The sequence below is a fragment of the Kogia breviceps genome, chromosome X (genome assembly GCF_026419965.1).
Source record: "Kogia breviceps isolate mKogBre1 chromosome X, mKogBre1 haplotype 1, whole genome shotgun sequence".
Lineage (NCBI taxonomy): Eukaryota > Metazoa > Chordata > Mammalia > Artiodactyla > Physeteridae > Kogia > Kogia breviceps.
The window spans coordinates 91,255,831-91,276,413 of record NC_081330.1 but is presented as its reverse complement, the minus strand read 5'-3'; the positions used below and the strand labels follow the sequence as shown (position 1 = coordinate 91,276,413).

The 20,583-nt window shown below is 46.4% G+C and overlaps 1 protein-coding gene across 5 annotated transcripts in view; it reads right to left on the bottom strand.

Moving 5' to 3' along the window:
• The window catches only part of SHROOM4 (shroom family member 4), a 208,813-nt gene that overhangs the window by 35,025 nt on the left and 153,205 nt on the right, over nt 1-20,583 (bottom strand). For 3 of the 5 annotated variants that reach the window (XR_010838561.1, XM_059049721.2, XM_067023017.1), the window contains exons 3-5: nt 11,292-11,426; nt 6,489-8,949; nt 1,169-1,230 (exon numbers count right to left, since the gene is read on the bottom strand). Coding sequence is in view for 4 of the 5 variants with exons in the window: in XM_059049721.2 (XP_058905704.1) it covers nt 1,169-1,230; nt 6,489-8,949; nt 11,292-11,426 (2,658 nt within the window). In the remaining variant the exon portion in view is untranslated. Of the gene's footprint in view, nt 1-1,168; nt 1,231-6,488; nt 8,950-11,291; nt 11,427-15,895; nt 16,317-20,583 lie in introns of those variants that run through there. The other 2 variants (XM_067023018.1, XM_067023019.1) reach the window with 1 other exon arrangement.

Here is a 20,583-nt window from a genome sequence, read left to right as displayed (position 1 = left end):
ACTTAACTGTTGTGGACAATAAATGAGATTATGGGTATAAAAAGATCCAACCCAGTGACTGACACTTAGTTGGTGATCAGTAAATGTTGACTTCCTCTCTTTCCATTGCCAATCAGAAAACCGATAGGTTTCCCAGACTTTGGAATCAAAAGAAAGCCCAAATTATTCCTGACTACACCACCAAATCACAGGGGATAATATAGACCCCTGGAAAGAACCCTGGACTTTTCAGAGGTCATGGGATCCAGATTCTAGCGCTCTCCCTAGGTGCTCCCACAGAGGCACAGCTAAGAGCCATCTTCCCTGTCCCTCCTTTATCCCTGGAGTTTGAGTTAAAAAATCAATATAATTTATGGACCTCTTGTCTGGAGAAGAACTAGCTGAAAGAGTATATCAAACAATTTCACAAAAGAGGGGTTCCAACCAGACTGATGGAGAGCAACCTGGAGGAGGTAACTGTCTCATCCACATGGTCACCTATGACAGGTGGGCTCATGTCTTTGGAGCATAAGTGCCAGGTACCATGTTCCCTACATTACAGGAACAGATTATCCACTCTGGGCATTCTTTTTCCCTTAAGGGCTCTGCAGAAGCAACTCTTTCCCCTCTAGCCCAAGCCATACATACCATAAATGTCCCTGCCTTCTTTTAGGAATTCTAACCTATTGTTAGCATGATCTGCCTTGGATTTTTAATGAACAGACCTTAAGCTCTCAACAAGCCCTATAAAAAGAAAGGTGGCAGAACCCAAGAAACACTCTGAGGCAAAGGCACAGCAGTAGCTGGACAGTCTTACCTCCTCTCTGGCCCCTCCAACCACCCAGTGGCTGCTGGGAAGGCAAGCATAGTTTATGCCTTCCCATCTGTGTTTTAGCATGGTCTGGTCCCCATGTCCTTGTGCCTGGGCACCTACCTCAGGCCTCTGAGCTGATGGGCACAACGTTCCACAATACTCCTGACTACGTATTCCAAAATGTGCTACCCATCAGTTTGGTCTATAGCCCAGCTGCCTGGTGGGCAGGCTGGATTACATCTTACAACATCAAGGCCTTTGTACTGACACCAGACAAGGTTCCTCAAAGGAAACAGAACAAATAGAAAACCTTACCAGTTTCCACAGAAGCCTCAGAGGTACTAACTCACCCCAACTCCCAGAGTGGTCACTTACCTCCCTGACTGGCTGGTCTTCCTGTTTCCTGTTATTGGTTTCCATTTGTCCCCAGGAAAGTCCTGCAAAGCAAAATTCTGATAAGTTAGGGAGCTCTAGGCAGCCAGGTATATATAGATGGCTTCAAAAACGTAAAGAGGTCAGGAGCCTATCCTGGGCCAGGCCCACCCCCTCTTCCCCATTCCCACAGCTGGTTCCTTCTACTCTCCCATGCAGGCTACAGAACTATGTACCTAGAGGGCTGCCTTTCTGTCAGGAGGCCTGCTGGGCTGCTGGGGGGCATGCAGAGTCTAAGACACACTCAAGGACCTGGACAATGTGGTCTAGAAACTCTAAGTTTCCCTCTCTTTCTCCACTCCCCTCCCAAACCACGTTAAAAACCAGTTTAGCATGTTTGCTGTTTGTTCTGGCTCTTGTAAAGAAAATCTCTTTGTTTGTTCTTCCCAGTGAACCTGCTCGTTCCTCTTGCCTCTTCCACCATAGAAAGCATCTTCTTGGAAGCCGCAGCCCTTGAGGGGGCTTTGAGGCCTAAAACTCCTGCTGCTACAACCCTGTCCTAGCCCACCCTGTACTGCAGGGTCCCTTTCTCCTCATTCCAGATCTGCTGACAGAGGCTGAGGTGGGCTTATTTTAGGGGAGCACTCATCTCCCATATTACAGGAGGAGACTCTTCACCCTGGGCATATTGTCCTTAAGGGCTTTGCCCAAGCATTCTTTTCCCTGCAGCCCAAGTCACATATACCATTTGTAAAAATGTCCTTGCCTTCCTATTCTAGCTCCAAGCCTAATGCAAATTTGCCTTTGACATTCTCCCTGGTTTCAGCATTCCGTACCCTCTACCTAGTGACTCAGAACTTAGCCCAATGGGAATGCACAGTTTTTCCTAAACCTCACTGATCTTCCAAAGTCCCGCTTTCTCCAATGCTATTATTGGTCCCATTCAAAGTTTTATTAACTTTGCCTCAGTCAAAGAAAATTATTACCTTTTGGGGGTAAGACACCTGGTTGTCAGTCATTTTGGCTAAGATACGTGTTATCTGAGGGTAGTTATGTCACCTCCCTGAACCTCAGCTTCCTGTCTGGCAAATAAGGACTAGGCTATCTAGCCTTGCTGGATTCCCAGGAGTGAGGATAAAATAGGATGTGTATAGAGAATGCTTAGCACAGCACTCGGAGCATAGGAGGCTTTGGACGTTAGTAGCCATGGAAACGATGAGGTTTCACAGCTTTCACAAGACCAGAGCAGTCCCTGCCTGTACCTGTCATGTGAGAGCAGCAAAAACCACTTGTTCAACTTAGATTCTGCCTTGATGCCCTTGTAAGATGTCCCTGCTTTCAAGCTTTGCCACAGTGGGAGCCAGGATTTCCTGTCCATGGCCTGTCTAGCCCTGTGGGAAGTGCTCAGTAAATAGAAGTGGCCAAACCAAAGTCCTGTCCCAACTCTCAATCTCCTCAAGTCCCCAGTATCACCTTACTTTTTTTTTCACTGAGCCACTTAGGTTGCTGTAAATTGTCTGCACTATTTGAATCAAAGAGGCAGATATCTCCACGGCTTGTTGCAGATGGGGATTGACTGTGGTAGGAACTTGTTGCCCTAGTGGAAGTTGTACTTCTAGAAGGCGTCCTGCCAGAGTGGGGAGGGCCTGGGCTTTGCAATCAGCTTTTGGAGAGGCAGTGTAGCACAGCTAGGAGCTTGGCCTCTGAGGCCACACTACATGGATTCAAATCCCACACTGAGTGTGACCTCAGGCAAACTACCGAGTTTCTCTTAGCTCATTTCCCCCAGCTATTTAATAGTGAACATAATAATAACAGTATCTATTTCTTGATTGCTTTGAGGATGACATGAGTTGATACACATAAAGCACCTAGAACAGCACCTGGTACGCCGTAGACACTCAAATGTTAATTATCATTACGTTGTTCAAATCCTAGCTTCACCACCTGCAAGATGTGTGATCTCACTGAGCCTCAGCTTTCTCAGCTGTAAAATGGGGATCCTATTATAATGTATCTCATATAATTGTTAAATGACATACTTTGATACTATATGCGGAACTAACTGGCATGAAGCATGAGGGATTTAGGTGTGTGCTGATTTTAGCTCTCTTAACAGCACCAAAGAGGAGCCAATTGGCTCCCCAGCCACTTCCAGGGGCCAAAAAGAGCAGGATCTCAACCCTACTTCAGATAGCCACCATCACAACTACCTTAGCCACCTGAGCTGGGGTATCCTAACCCATCTACAAGTTTTCCCCATGTCTGGGGGGAGGGTGAACTCATGTGGCAGGGGTAGAAATGGGCATGAAGTGGCTTCTGGACAGCTGTCCACATGTCTGAGAGCCTAGCATCTAAGCAGACCTACTTATCTAATCTAACAGACATTAGGAACCCAATGTGTCCTTCCCTCAGAGTACAAAAGGAGAGGCATGGTATGGGCACAAGCACACCTGCATTGCTGCTGTCAGCTGTTGCAAATTTCACCTCCTTCCCTTATGGAGTCACTGGCCCTAGGATGACCGTTCTGCAGCTGTCATCTGCTTACCCCACCCCCACCCCCAACTTTATCCCCTTTTCTCCATTGTCTACTTGCAGGTCCTTCTTTCAGCAAAAGTTTCTCAAGGTAAGCCCAAATCTCCCTTTATTCTAAAAGATAATAACTCACCTTTAAAAATGATTATTATCTGGTAGTTACTGTTCTAAGTGCCTTGCACATGTTACATCATTTAATCCTCTCAATCAACTTATGAAGTAGGTACTGTTGTCATTCCCATTTTTTTTAGATGGGAATGCTTAGGAATTCAAACCCAGGTAGTCTGGTTTCAGCATCATGCCCTTAAACCATTATTTTATATTTCCTCTCCTTTTTCCCCCCTACATTTTATTATGAATATTTTCAAACACTTAGAAAAGTTGAACAAGTTTCCAATGAACACCTATATATCCAACATTGTATAGTTTCTACAGTTAGTATCTTACTATATTTGCCTTATCACATATCTATTCACTCCTCTATCCATCCACAAATCCATCTTAAATTCTTGATGCATTTCAAAGTACAACTTTATCCCCATACATTTGAAAACTCAAATGGAATGGACAAATTCCTTGAAAGGCAAACTACCAAAGCTCACTCAAGAAGAAATAGATAACCCCATGTCTATTAAAGAAATTGAATTTGTTGTCAAATATCTTTCCACAAAGAAAACTCTAGGCCCAGATGGCTTCAATGATTAATTCTACCAAACATTCAAGGAAAAAAATAATACCAGTTCTATGCAAACTCTTCTGGAAAATAGGAGAGAAGAGAACAATTCCCAACTCATTTGGTGAGTAAGGCCAGCATCTTGATATGAAAAACAGACTCGGACATCACGAGAAAACTACAGACTAAAATCCCTGATATACATAGACAAAAATCCTTAACAAAATACTAGCAAATCAAATCTGGTAATATATAAACAGGATAAGGCGTCATGACCAAGTGGGATTTATTCTGGCAATGCTAGGCTAGTTCTCATTTCAAAAATCAATCAATGTAATTCACCATATCAATAGACTAAAAGAGAAAAACTGTATGACCATCTCAATAGATACAGAAAAAGCACTTGAAAAAAAATTCAAATATCCACTCTTGATAAAAGCTCTCCCAACAAACTAGGAATAAAAGGGAATTTCTTCAACCTGTTACAAGGCATCTACAAAAAAAATCTACAGCTAACATCAAACTTAATAGTGAAAAATTGGGAACAAAGTAACAATATCTGCTCTCACCACTTCTACTAAACACTGTATTGGAGGTCCTAGACAGTGCAATAGGGGCCTCCTCGCCTAATAAAGCCATACACAGTGGAAATGAAGACAAAATTACTTATATTTACAGATGACATGATTGTCTAGGTAGAAAATCTTTTAAAATCTACCAAGAAAAGTGAGTTTGGCAAGGTTGCAGGATACAAGGAAAATATACAAAATTAAATTGCATTTCTACATAATAGTAAAGAATTTTAACTTGACCTTAAGAAAACAATAGTATCTACAATGGCAGCAAAAACATGAAATCTTAAGGATAAATATAACAAAATATGCGCAACATCTGTATGCTGAAAACTAGAAAATAAGTTGTGTAAATCAATATACTTTAAAAACTCAAGCATACATATCATTAAAGTTTGATACTTGTTTACAGTATTTTAGGCAAAATTTACTTCCAGCGAAATACACAAACATTAAGTGTACATCTGTTAAGCTTTTGGCAAATGTATACACCTGTGTAACTCAAACTCATATTAAGATATAGATCATCACCCAACAAAGTTCCCTCATGCCCTTTCCTAGTCAATCTCTGTGCTGCCTGCCACAGGCAACCACTGTTTTGAAATGTTTTTCCATAGAATAGCTGTTTTAGAACTTTATATAAAGGAATAGTAGAGTATGTACTCTTCTGTGTAAGGCTTCTTTTACCCCTAAGTTTCGTTTCTTCAAAGAATATGTATTGAGCAATTTCATACAGTAAGTCTTTCAGAAGTGTAGGCCTATGCAAAAACAGTTCAACACAGGAACTAACTTCTGGTTTGAATGCACCAGCCAAAAAGTGGCACTAGGAAAGCCATGGGGAAGGAATCTGGTGGTAAGCTGGCAACAGCAAAGGGAGTCCTCCCACAAATACCCTGAGGGATGGTGGTGGCTTGTATTAGAGTTGTAGGTCATAACCAGGGTAGAGCAACAGCCAGTTTAGACCTGGGTCTCTGCAAACAAAGCCTGGGAGACATCTGCAAGTTTTTCAGCTCCAAATATATTTTAAAGCAGGAAATGGAAAGGAATACATGATGTTTTGGATCAGGCACTAAGGCTGGCACTCTGTGTTACACAATCTCATTTGATACACCCAACTAATTCATGAGGCAGCCATTACTTTCCTCCACTTTAGAGATGAGGTAATAAAACTTCATTTAGTACTGGCCATTTTATGAGGTAAAAATTCTTTTCTTTTTCCCTTTAAATAGAATAACATAACTACAACTTTTGGTGGCTGGATGACTTGCTTAAGGTCACTCAGATACCAAGTATACAGTCAGGATATAAAGCCCAGTTCTGTTCATTTTGTGAAGCAAAAGTTATTTTATTCTACTTCTAAAGATGAGGTAAGTGCAATTTTGATCACTGAATGTCTTGCCCAAGGTTAGTAAGCTACCACCTGGTGGACCCAGCACTATATAATTTTAAGATATTATAATTGTTATGTTTTCAAATGATTTACCTACCTTTCTCCTCACAAAGAGAATAATGAAGCTCACCCATCCAAGAGCCAAGTCCTCACCTGCACTGTTGGATTCCTGGGTTTCCAAGTGTTGCCAGGTGCCAAGCTGCTGTCCTCAAGGGTACCATGCTGGGGATTATGATAGCAAGCTGAACACCGGATGCACTGGTGGTGGTGGCACCGGCAGTTGTAGCAGTTTGGCATCATATTTCTCTTTCGCAAAGCAGGGCAGACTTCCCCAGAACAATAAATGCAAGGGTCATGGACTACAGCTCCCTGGACATTGCAGGAGTAAGAGCATGTCCTGCGGTAATCAAAATCACCACAGTGTAGTGGCTTACAACACATGGATTGTTCTAGACCTTTGCTTGCAAAACATTCTTTGTAAGTGGTAGTTTCTGACTGAAGGGGTGACATGGAATGATATGATTGGTCTGTGGCATGATAGGTTTGGTCTGTGGAGTGATATGATTGGTCCATGGGATGGCGCCTCAATTCCCTATAGCTGGAGCTCATTGGCTGGAAGTTTTGGTCAACAGGTTTTGGTCTCTGGGTAAAAGTCTTGCTATGAGTGGTTAAACCTGGCAAATGAGATGTAGATAAGGATTTGCTACTCTCTTCAAAGAACTTTCTTCTGTCTGCAAAGGGCAAGAGGATGGCTTCCTCCCCAGCTTGGGCAGTAGATGCCTTCAGTTCCTTGTCACCTGGGTTGGAAGAGTTTTCCACGGCTAGTGCCACATGTGGCTGCAGGTTATGCTCTGGCGACCATCTCCAGTGACCTCCACGGACTCCACGGTGAACATTTGTTTTTTCAGAGTCTGAGGAGGATGGGTCAGATGCTTTCCACCAGGTGTTCAGGCTCAAAGAGGACTGGCCAGGTCTCTGGCTAGGGCTCATTCGTCCCTCCAAGCCCATCCTAGATTCATGGCCCTCAGGGGCTTGGCTGAGGCACTCTGAAGACCTAGCCCTGAGTATCATACTCTTGTTGAAGTGCTTGTCTCTGGGGCTAGGTGGTTTTTTATATGAAGATAGAAGGGATGAGTTAGAGGCAGGAAGTGGAGGACTTTCTAGACGCTCCTCGGTCTCTTCCACTGGCTCCTTGGTGTCACACAGCTGTGACAAGGGACTCTTGCCTTTCTGGAGCTGGGCCTTCCTCCTCTGAATTTCATTACGTAGATTGGTAGCAAAACGCTCGCTCTTCCGCCGGTTTTGTATTGAGCGGCCCCGGGTCCCTCCATTTCGCCTACCACCCACCCGGCCACACTCCTTGGGATCACTGTCCCCTTCTTCAGTCGCCTCTGTGCGGCCAGCTACTTTAGTGGTTTGTTGAACAAGGGAGCCAGAGGCAGAGGACTGCTGGCTGGACAATTCACTGTCAGCTCTGCTTGCTCTGTTTGGGTCCTGGAAACTTCTTTCTGGAGGCTGTCCATCAGCCTCTCCATGTGGGGAACTGCTTGGGCTCTGATGCCCCGAACCCAGAAGTTTATCATCCACTGGCCTGGTCTTTCTCTCTTTGCTGGGCTGGTCCTGGGTTCCTCCTGAAGGGGGACATGGGCTTTTCTTGCCTGTGTGGCTACTGTGCAAAGGGGATAGAGTCCACTCCTGCCCATCCTGCCCAGCTGGAATCTCCGTCCTCTTGCTGTCCCTAGTATCAAGGTGCACATGCTGCAAGTGGGATGCCAGTAGCTGTTCAGGGGCACTATGGCGATGCCCTGTGGGATGTGGAGGGCTGCCAAAAGAAGAAGCCTTAGCTAGTTCTGCTGAAGCCTGGTTGAGTGGGCTGGAATCTGTGCTGGAAGCTTTGTCATATGCTTTTGGGAATCCAACAGCTTTGGCCGAGGCCTCCATCAGTAGATGCTCAGAGCCCTTCTGGCTGGATTCAGGAAGTTGGCTGAGCTCACAGTTCTGATGGGCCTCATTTGTCACTTGGTCTTGCCCGCTGAGGCAGTAGAACCTGTTAGGGTTCTTTGGGGATAGCATGGTGTCCAAGCTAGGTTTCTCCTTCTGTTGCAAGGAGTCCACAGGCTCAGAAGCCCTACTCTGCTCTCCATTGAGGAGTTGGGCTCTGGAGGCCTGAAGACTGTCTCGCCTCACTGGAGGTTGTGGTGGACCCCTGGCAGCCTTGGCAGGCCCTGAGGGGTGGACCTCCTGTGGACGGGATGATATCTGCGAGCTAGGAGTCAAGTGGCCCCCACTGGTTTGCCGGCCACCTCCTGAGGTTTCGGCCACATTAAGCTGGCCATTAGGGGCCTTCGTTGGCCCTGGGCCTTGCATGATGCAGTCCACAGAGCCTGGCTCCTCTGGCCTGAGGGAAAGGGCACAGTCAGAGGCATTTGAGCTGGCTGAGAAGGAGCTATAGGCTGAGTCACGCTGATTGGGGTATGTGCTCTGGTCAATGGGCAAGAGGTGGCCCTCATAGGTGGCTTGGCCTGGTTGCTCCAGGCTCTCCATGCTGCCAATGGAGCTGCTTTTCTCAGTGCTGCAGTGCCGGGAGAGTGGACACCACTGCACACACACGTCACTGCAAGACACAGGACACACCAGTTAGTTACGTCACCAGATCCCTTTCCCACCTTGGCCAGCCCTGCCATGGGAGAAGCAGGACAACCCAGAGGCACCCATGTCACAAGTGAGAGAGAGATAAGGCAAAAGAGGAAGGAAGGGAAATGGGGGAACAGATGGACACTGGGGGTACCACAGAAATGTGGTTAAATGGGAGACAAGATGATATGTGGAAGAAGGATGGGGCAAGATCCAAAAGACTAACAGTGTGAGAACTCCACTGAGGGTTGTGCTCTGTTTCTCTGCCTTCAGTGAGTCTAGAATTGCTTCTGGACTACTGCTGCCCCCAGGGAGTCAGCTATAGCTCTCTGCTAGGAGAAACAAGCACAGACTATTAGCATTTGAGAGGGGCCCTAAAGGGTTGATTTAATTTCAGCCAGCCCATTTTGTAAATCAGTGGTTCTCAAATTTGAGCATGTATCAGAATCACCCAGAGGGCTCATCAAAACCCAGGTGACAAGGTCTCATGCCCAGAGTTTTAGGTCTGGGTGGATCCAGAGAATTTTACTTCTGACAAGTTCCTGGGTGATGCTGGTGCTATTGGTTCAGGGACCATACTTTTGAGAATCATTGGTATCAAGCAAGCCCTGCAAAGGGAAGTGATTGTGAGGATGTGATTTTTCTCAAGATCGCCCAGCTCTAGTTCATGGCCCAGACAGGGCCAGAATTTAGGCATCGCCCGGTTCTTTTCTTGGTAATAGTAATCCTCACCATTTACCGAGGACTTACAATGTGCCAGGCACTTTACAATGTCTCATTTCAAACTGAAGGGGAGAGATTATTATCTCCACTTGACTAATGAGAAAACTGAAGCTGAGAGAGGGAAAGTAAACTGACAAGCTCACACAGCAGCAAAGAAGCAGACCTGGAATTTGAACCCAGGCCTCTATGAGTCTAATGTCCTAGGTCTTCTGCTACACTGTTTGTTAAATGTAAATAATAGTAATATCTGTATCAGAGGGTTGCTTTGTGGGTGAAATCAGATAATGAAAGTGAAGCTCTTGTCGCAGCCTGGGCACCTAGTGAAGGTTCAATACCTGGAGCTGCTGCTCTCTTGATTGTTGTTTTCATGGCTATTGTTATCAGCATCCTCTCTACTACGACTTTTGATACTATAGTGGTTCCTGCCCACCCAGGCCGCCCTCATCCCCCATGGCAAAGCCAAACCGGGGAGAACAAAGAAGGGACTAGGATCTGACACAATCTTGAATTTTAAGTACCATTTCCCACACACAAAGCCAAACTGAGCCAAGTCATGCTAGTAACACCCTGTGGCTAGAAACCCAGGAGGTTGCAGGCTGCCCTCAGAAAGGCCACAGTTCCAAACACCAGAGCTGAGCGGTGGCAGGAGCCCAAAAGATCCCCCAGGTCAGCCTTTCCTAATTCTTGCTCCCTGCCTTGCCCCTTAGCCACTCCACTTACTTGACCTCTGGGCTAGGAATCCATCAATTACTCCTTGGCAAGGAGATCTGCTACCCAACCCACCACCCTTCCTGCTGAAAACAGCCATGTCCCCACTCAAACAGGAGCCAAGCTCAGAATGTATTTCTGTGTATTCTCCCAGAACAAAACTGCCTCTGCCTCTTCTCTGAGCCCCTGGCTTCCGATGCCAAATAAAGACACCGAGTCAGGGCAAACTCAACCCTTAGCTTCCCTGAGCCTCCTCAACAGAAATCCCTTCTCAGAGGGAAGATCTTGTTGTGGAAGGGAAAAGGCAGCTGAGGCCAGCAGCTTTGGTGGCTCTGGGCTTGCTGAGAAAGTTTTCCGAGTCTGCTGGGCAGCTGTTTCAACCACAGACCATCCCAAGCACCCTAAATTGAGAGATCCTCATTGCAGGTGGACCCTGTTATTCAGGGAGGTTCCCATTCTGAAAGCTTTGGTTCTGTGACAGAGCTGGGATGAGAGGAACAATGGATGAGGTCACCATGAGTCACTGTAGCTAGAGAAGAGGACCAGAGCCCAGCCCCAGGGCCACTGATATCAGAGACCAGGATGATGCAGAGGAGCCAGGGAAAGAGACTGCAAAGGAAATAAGGTGAAAAGGAGGAGAGAGTGGTGTTTTGCAAGTCAAGTGAGGTTAGTATTTCAAGGAAACATTTTTTAAAAGGAAAAGGACTGTCCCAAAGTCACAGACAGTTCTCAGTAGACGAGGACCAGAAGCCAGGCACTCTGGAACCCCACCCCATTTTCCGGGATAGCACTCTGGGCTCTACAGCCTCCAACGGGGATGAGAGCAGAGGAGAGGGAGTGGCTGGGTGATCTAGCCTCTACCCCATCTTGAGGGGAGGGTTCTAGACTTACCTCGTGTTGCAGCCGGAATGCCAGGACAAGCTGAAGGCTTCAGAAGGGAAATGCATGTTGGTGGCTGCTTCAGGGCATCCCTCCAGCAGCTTGGCCACATGCCATGAATGTGGCCTACTGACGGGGGTGTTCTTCCTACAGTAAGAAAGGGACAGGAAGTCAACTTAGGGAACCAGAGCTGAAATCACTTCCCAGGCAGCTTCCGCCCCCACCCCGTCTTTCCCTTAAATGAAGTAGAACATCTTGCAAGGAGCTGATGTAGGAATCTTAGTGGCCACTCCCTCAGCTCTCAGTACTCACATCTCCTTCACCCCAAGGACAATCCCTGGAGATACAGAATGTTAGCGTCACAGGGCTCTTTTGCTCATGGGTGTATCCCAAGCATGTACAGCAGTGCCAGACACATAGTAGATGCTCAATAAATATTTGTGGAATAAGTGAGTGCTGCTGCCCAATGAACAGTGTGCCCACCCTAAGTTTTCTCTGAGAAAAAAAAATCATTCTGGCCAATCTTCCCATTTTTCTCTAAGAAAGGGATAGGTAAATGACTGAGAAGTTTGAGCAAGTCACCACCAATTGGCTGCCAATTGTTGGCTTATTCATTTGATAAGCATTTGTTGTATGTGTCTTGTGTACCATCTGTACATAGCTCTGGGGATACAGAGATCAATCAAATATGGCTTTGCCCTTGAGGACTTACAGATTAGTGAGAGAGAAAGACCTAATTCAAATAAAGCATGGTAAAGGCATTCAGAGAGTGAAGGATAAGATGGGCACAGTGGTGAGGTCCCCGAGTTTGTAGGCAAAAGGGTAGCAAGGAGCCCCAACTCCTGCAAGGGAGAATAGAATGAGATGGTGGATGGTGTGCTAGGCTGACAGAGGAGACCGGCTGTTCAGCAGGACAGGGGTGAATAAAGGGAAATAGGTCTGAGGCCAAGGCTCTGGATACAACCACAGCATCTGTCTGGTGCTGGAGGCTGCAGTCACAACTCTTGCACTGACTGGCTTCTACAGGACCCATCCCTGTGCTCTGGTATATTTCACATGAATAGATGCCACCCTCGTAAGTGGGGAAGAATGGGATGGGGAAGAGCACGTATGGGGCATGGGTAGTGTCAGAAGACAAAGAGATGACTGATATGGGAGAGAATGAGGGGAGGGGTGAGAATAAGAGAGAGGGGAAAGGGAGGAGAAAAGGGGGAAGGAGAGAGAGAGAGGGAGGGAAAGGGAGGGGAGGGGAGAGGAGAGGAGGGGAGGGGAGAGAAAGGGAGGGGAGAGGAATCAAGGAGAGAAAGATAGATTTCAAAAGGGCCAGATAGATGACAATGATAAGAGGGAGAGATGGTACAGAGAAAAATAAATGACAGAAAGGAAGAAAAGTCTGAGAAAGACTATAAGGAACTACACAGAGAGAAATGGATGATAGAGAACAAGATAATGACAGAGTAAGAGAAACGGATGATAAATAAAGGAGATGATGGAAAGAGAAATAGATGATAGCTTACTTACTAATTTATTCATTCATTTACTGTGGCAGGTTCCATACTAGACACACTGAGGGAGCAGAGTTGACTAAGATAAGGGCCCATGTTTTCAACACTCCTGTTATAGAGGAGGATACATCAGCTCTCTACCTACCAGGAGCAGTAGTAGACAGACTCAAGCTGATTCCATCCTAGCTGGGAATGCCCCTCACCCCAGGGGAAAGAGAGAATATCCCAGCTGTGCAGAGCTCTAAAGGGCTAAGGCCTAAAAAGGTAGTCCTGAGGAGGATGACCTTGCTGGGGAAAACATGTGTTGAGCGGTAACAGGCCAGACACAGAGAAGGAGGTGTAAGAGGAAGGGCAGGGGAAGCTGCCTACCAAAGGTCAGGAACCAGAGCCACAGGTCAGTAGCAGTGGCTAAAACTTATGGGAAGGAAAGGAGGTGAGGCCCCCACATTTAACCACACTGTTCTATTATGGATTCAGAGTGCCCAGCAGGGAGGCTCAAGGCACTAGAAGACCTTGTGGGGAGGCACCTGCTCCAGAGTTTCACACACAAAACCATGATTCTAGAAATCTCTCCAGCAGCTGTTACCCAGAAGTCATCCATTAACAACGATTTATAAAGCATCTCACAGAAGTACTATGTACTAGTATGTGCTAGGTACCATGTGTATCTACCATGTACCACATTTCTAGGCACTGAGGATACAGTGGAGGGCATGGCACCTCTCTTATTTTGGGCCCTTCATCCACATCCAGCATTCCTGAAGTTGAGTGCACCAACCATCCTGTCTCTTACTGAATTCTACTGAGCCTTTTTTTTTTTTTTACAGTATCTCTTTGGCTTTTCCTCTTTCTATCTCTCCCCCACCCCCCACCACTATTTTCATTGAGGCTATTCCACGTAATCATTTTTCTCCTCCACAGAGCCCGCCACCCACAGCTCCTGTTCTAGCCTTTTAACACTTTGTGTCCAAAATGCTGTGTTAGTCTGCCAGCCAGTCTTACCTTGTTCCACCTCCAATCGCTGCTTTTAGATTATATCATGTCAAACACCAATTGGATTGCGGCACTCTCCTATTCAAGAATCTTCACTGGCTCCCTATTTCTTAACCTGTCCTGCAGCAAATGTAAACTGGATCAGACTTTCAAAGCCCTTTATAAGCTATCTTTTCCCACCCAGCCCAACCTCTCACGTCTCTGTTCCAATCACACCCTGCAACCAGCTTTGTGCCTCTGCTTTTGGTTTTCTAGTAGAATCTAGCACAGGCTCTGGAACTGGACCTTGGTTGGAATCCACCACTTAAAAGCTCTGTTCCTTTAGACAGGTGCTTTCACTTCTCAGAGCTCTTGATAGTAAAATGGGATAACAGTACCTAATTAATGTAGTTGTAAAATAATCAAATGAGACCATGAATGTCAACTGCCTAGAATAGGGTTTCAGTTGTTACTGTGAATGTTCCCTCTGCCTGGAATGCCCCCTCTCATTTTGTTACTCTAAATCCCACCTGTTATTCAAGGTACTGCTAGAGTAATGTCTACTCCAGAGAGCTTGTCCTTAGTAATCTAGTCCCCACAATTTAGCCCATCATAATATAAGGTTTGATATTGCTCATCATCATTTCATGTACGTTAGTCTCATCCTACTAACTATAGCAAGCCAGCAGGCAACGAGACAAAAACAAGTGAGACAGATCTACTAGGTTCATAGCCTAACTACCATTTTGGATGTGTGATTCTGTGTAAGTCACTTAACCTATCTGATCTTTAGTCAGTTTTCTTATCCAAAACAAAACAAAACAAAACAATAATCCTTACCTGGCTAGGTTACTGTGGGGATGAGAGAGAATATTCTCAAAGCATCTGGGACACATACTGATGCATAACAAGTGGTCAATATGTCATAGGTACTATAGTAAGGGTTGTCAGCTCAGACTTTTCCTTCTCGATGGTTTAAGAGTACTTCCACCCAGATTTGTCCAACCACTGTCAAGGTTCCACTAGCATCACTCCCTTGCCACACTTTGAAAGATAGCTTACAAAGGCTCCTACTCTCTCTGGGGTTTCTCCAGGAGTGGGAAACAACCCTAAAGGAGACAGAAGCAAGGCAGTGGGGGCTTTGGGACCACTGGGAGAAAAGCACAAGCTGCAGGGAGGAAAATCCCAGTGGAGGAACTACAGCCAGAGCTGGAGCCTTCTAGGCCTAGATTAGGAAAGGAGAGGAAACTATCTGTAGGGTCTAATACTTGGCCTATTATTATTCCTGAAGAGCCCTAGACTTGGAGTCAGTCCACACTCACATTCCAATCCTAGCAGTGTGACTTGGGGCAAGTCACTTCTCTCAGTTGTAGATTCTTTATCTGTAAAATGGAGACGATCACCATCCCTTACTCATGAGTTAAAGTCTGGATTAAACGCAGTCCCATGTGTGAAATCACTCAGCATAGTGTCTGATGTACTATTAACTTAAAAAAACATAACACTATTAACTTAAAAAAATAACAACAGGGACCACTTATTGGATACTTAAGATGTACCTGGCACTGCGTACTTTGCATGCATTAGCTGATTCAATCCTCACTCCAGCCTTATCAGTAAGCACTATTATTATGGCCCCTTCACAGATGCAGAAAGAGAGACACAGAGAGTTGAACTGCTTTGCCAAGAACACACAGCTAGTAACCAGCAGTTGAGAATGAGGCTCAGGTCCTCCAACCCTTTTTAGGATACCACACTACCCCGCCTCCCCAAAGAGGGATCTATCTCAAAAAGCTTATACACCTAAGGCTTCTCCTAGCCATTCCTTCAAGAAGCAGTCAGAAAAGGGAAGTCTCAGTAGTCCTGAAGTTTAAACCATACCCTCAGGCAGTGGGGAAAGAGGATGAGGAGAAATAAGCACAGAGGTAAGAAAATGCCAACCGCCAACCATGTAGCTCCAGGCCAAGCTGTGGAGGCAACAACCCCTTTCTCCTAAGGCACTATCATTAAACACACACCCTATCATTCATTACCCCCAAATTCCTTTCTTAGGAAGCCAAACAGGATACTGAAGAAAGAAAGCCGAAGGGGGAAGAGGCAGCAGCAGCCATGATGGCCATGGCTACCAGTAGTACCTACCATGGAAGTTGCCCAGGATGGGGAGATGGCTTAGGAGAGAGCTGATTATCCAGCCAGTTCAGATGTTCCTCAACAATCCCTCCAGCCAGCCCCCTGGGCTTCTTTCTGCAGGCTGGATCCTCCTTTAGCAGAAACCCATCTGCCTTTCTTTAAGTCCTCTTGACAAGAGGGGCCATCAGCCCAAGCCCCTGAGTGTGATTCAAGGGGCTCAAGCCCAGCCAGGTCCCAGTTCCAAGAACAGAAAGGAATAGCACTGAAGGCAAGGTATGGCCATCAGCCTGGTTGGGCCTAGAGGAGGCCACAGCCTTAGGGAATGAAAGCCAGTGTCAAGAGCTGGATAGGAGTGAAGACGCTGCTCCAGAAACCAGCCAGCACCCTGGTGGCAAAGGGAAGGATGAAAGGCAGTTCCAGCAGCATAAACAGCCCCCCTGTTCCCTACTCCAGCCTCCTCTGAGCCCTGGCCCGCCCCCTTCCACAGCTCCGAGGCCAATAAGGAAGCTGGGCCCCCAGCCACTGCTAGAACTCAGGAAAGGAGCAAGGAAATGATGTTTGGGAAAGATAAAGCGGGTGTCTAAAAAGAATTTTTAAAAATACACGTAAGTGAGAGAGAAAAATACCCCAGACGCATACACTTAAAAGAATTCCTGTGCTTCCTGGACTGGGTTGACCCCACCCAGCCATCTCCGCAGGTCCTCTGGGCCCCAGAAAAGGAAAGCCCAGATCAGCCAGGCCCAGCAGCCTCCAGGTCAAGAAAAGCAAGTAGCACTACAGCTGATTTTACAAAGATGGGGGCAAGTAACCTAGAGATCTCCCAAGATGAATGTCCTGCTGAGACAGAAAGATTCACAAACCATTCTGGGCTGTATTTTCAGGGTCTGCACGTCCTACAGGCACCTGAGCAGACCCAAAGGAAACTGCATTTCACACCAGAGACTCCAACTCCAGAATAGTGCTGCTTGGAGTAAGCATCCCTGCCTCTGCCATGATTTTGCTCTGACCTCTGGCAATTTACTCCCCCTGTATGGGCTTCTGTTTCCTCTCTGCAAAATAAAACATTAAAGTCCATTGTCACAAACAACCTGTCCAACTATGGCATGCTCTGACGTAATAGTCCCAGGCCCAAGCCTGGGGGTCCACATGATGTCCTCAGTGACCTACGCAACAGCCAGATCCCAGAGCAGCTCCACAGGAGTTTGTTGCACACACTAAGCCCAAGCTCAGGCAACAGAATTTTATTTCTCTTGGGGATTTAGAGTTAGGGTTTTCCCTTCATAATATTGCTGGATCCCCACTCCAGTTTCCCTTGGCCTCTGGTCCCAATTCCAGCCATTTCTGGCCCCTGAGAGGGTTTATGTGAGCTTCCTCAGGACAAGAAGGATGCCAGGGCCTTCGCTTTCTAGGGAAATCATTCCGGGAGGCACCTTCCCCTCTCTTCCCTCTGTACCCCCTAGGGAGGTTTGGTTTCATCTGTTCCACAAAAGGCAGGTGTCAAAGCCCTCCTTTGGTAGGTAGAAGTACTGTAAGGGGGAAGTTTGGGGATTTTATGTGCATGTGGATCTGGCTTGGAGTCTCAGCTTTCCCACCCACTAGTTGTTTGGCCTTGGGCATGTCACAGAGCCTCAATTTCCTCATCTGCAGTGCATGCCTGGCACGTGATAGGCACTCAATAAATGATATCCGTTATTAAAATTATCCTCTACCCCAAATAATAATGGGAAGGGTATTGTCAGTGGCTAGAAAAAGAATGTCTTCAAGCCAAATGAAGAGGTAAGCAAAAGGACTAATTAAGGGAAGGTTCAAAAGCCAAGCCTAGTTCTCTAGAGTAGCACTCCTTAAACTTCAGTGGACAGACTAATCACCTGTCCATCTTGAATCAGATTCTGATTCAGTAGCTCTAGACTGGGCTCCAGATTCTGACTTTCCGACAAGCTCTAGAGTGATGGTGATGCTGCCAGTGTGATAACCACATTCTGAAATACACTGAGGAATATACCTTTAGTGTTAGCAGTACACTAGGGAATAACCCCTGGTCTGAAACAGCATCAGAATAAATGTCATTATTAAGGCCTGGGTACCCAGCCTTCCCTAATCTGGTCGCCAAGTGCCTTCCTCCCTCCACTCAGTAACCCAGGCCATAAAAATGCTTCCCTGACCGCCCCCATTTCCTAACAAAATAAAAAATAACAAATTTGATGCAGTCTGGCCCTGTCAGTGGCCAGGTGGGCTGAGGAAGTTTTGATTAAAGGTGCAAGCATGTTCTTGGGACTGGCTCAGGTAGGGAGGCAGGGTGGGAGCATGACAGTTGGGTAGTCACCAGAGGAGGAGATATGATGGGCAGATGGGCACAGATAGCATATACTGAAGAAATCCTTGGGCAGAGGATGATTAGAGAGGAATGTGAGCAGTTTGGCCAGTTTGGGATTTAGAAAGGAGGCTGGGAGATGGGGTGGGGGTAAAAGAGGTACCCTCTCACTTAGCAGAGCTAAGTTCCAGACAACATGAGCAAGTATCACCTCCTATGTTCAGGGGAAGGAAAAGATGACGGATTCTTTTCCAAGCACTCAGAGGATAAGAACTTGGTATGGGTGCAAGGAGGGTGAGCACATGCAGGCAGAAGCGGCAGATCTGTCAGAAGCTGGCTCCCAGAAGAGGCCTCAAAAAGGCTGTTATGAGAGGTGAGGGGAGGGAGGTGGACCAGTTCTAGAAGGAGTCAACCTCTGGCTGCTGTAGTGGGGTGTCACCCCGATACCTTCCGACAGCACTACCAGTCTCTGAGCCTGGCTCCCAGAAGAGCCCTCAAGAGCTACTTGGAGGGAGGAAGGTAGAGGGCAAGCAGAAAGAGAACCGTGGCTCTGATCCAACCCAGGGCAAGAATAAAAATATGGCCCCAGTTGCTTGGGGTTATGCTTAGCCTGAGGTCTGGCCCATAACCTACTGCAGGCTCTTTCCGTTTTTGAAAGTGTTTAGATAAGGAGAAGCACAAAAGAGTGTCCTTGATTAGCTCCGTTTACTTTCTGTGGCTCTTCCAGCCTCCCCCACCCCAAAACAGTGCATTCCACCTGCCCCACATGAAGGAATCCATGCTCATTCTGGCCCGCTCAGCAGGAAGGGAAGCCCGCACACAGCTGGTGGACAGAACAATGCATGGCTTGTTTATCTGACAGAAGGAGGCAAAAGTCGCTTGATCACTGTAGAGGGATATAGAGCTCTGAAGGCCTCCTCACAGTTACCTGGGGGACCCTGCAACCTGGTGATCTGGAGACCTTCCTTATACAGACCCAACCAAGGGAGAACATGTATGTGTATGTAAATGTGTGAATGTATATGTCTGTGTAGATGTATGGGTATGTATGTGTGTATCTGTGTGTATATCTATGTGTATGTGGGTGTATATATGTATGTATAATTTAAAAGAGAACTTTTAGGACAAGGTCTTTCTTGTCAGTTGGGGAGCTATAATTTGGGTCATCTGAGATACACGTACTTTACATAGAAGGGACTACCTCCCCTCACCTCTTGGAATAGCCAGGTCAAGTTCTTTCATGTAAACCTGCTGGATCCCCCCACTCCAGCCTCCACCTCAGGATCCATTCATGGCTTAAAGGAAACCCAGGGTAGTGAATAAGAAAGGAAAGGGATGTTGGGGTGGGAGAAAAGACTCCCTGAAATGCTGTGCTGTGTGTCAAGGGGTGTCTTTTGGCTTTCCAGGTAAAGAGCAATACCCTTATCTGGTTAGGGCCTTTACACTTGACCTTTTGCTTTCATTTCTCCACTTTTTCACAGGAATCTTTAAAACACAGGGACACCTCTTTTTCTAAAGAAGGTTGGCACGAAGCAACCATATGAATGATGTGGGAGAGCTCTGCAAATATTAGGGGCTAGAAAAATGCTTAGTAGTTTAGAAACACAGTACTTGGAATTCTCTTTCAGAGTGGGCTGTGAAGCATACTCTAGTTTACCTATGTATAGTCTGATAACAAATACCCATCATAGCTATTTCTTGTCAATGATCCCAAAGGCAAGGAGGTAGATGATGCATATTTTACAGCTTCTAGAAGCAAGGGGAGCAAGTCAAGAATCTGAATAACAAAGAGGGCTTTTCTCTCTTCCCTTATATACAAAGGCTAAGGGTGCAACACCAGAGGCATGAGGGAGACTTCAGAGGAGCACATAGGTAAAATGACAATAGGTTCACAGAACCCCATCTGTTGAGTCAGCTTCTGCTGTGATGCCCAATTTCCTAAATCAACACCCAGAGTGATAAAGAAGGTGGAGGATGTTTGTCCTGCAGCTCCAATTTCTATCAGTAATATTTGTAGCATCCCTTGGGAAAAAGGTTACAGGAATAATATAAGATTTCCCTTCTTTTCCCTTTCAGCCAAATACCTCCTTCAGCTCAAACTCAGTATTGGAGTACCAACTTTCAGCAAAATGATGGACTCCACAAAAGTTTTGCCTAAAGTCAAGTCTCCAAACCTTTAGAATTGCTTCTGGCCACTCCCTGAGTCATCTCCACTACTAAAGGCATGAAGCCCAAAGACAACGTCCAATAACAGTGAGGACCTAAATATAACCAAGAGAACCTACTCACTCTGCTTCGAGCAAACATGACAATGAGGAATGGCCAATGCTTAGCAGAGCTGGAGCACAGCGAGCAAGGTAGACAGTACAGGGACATGAGGTTGGGG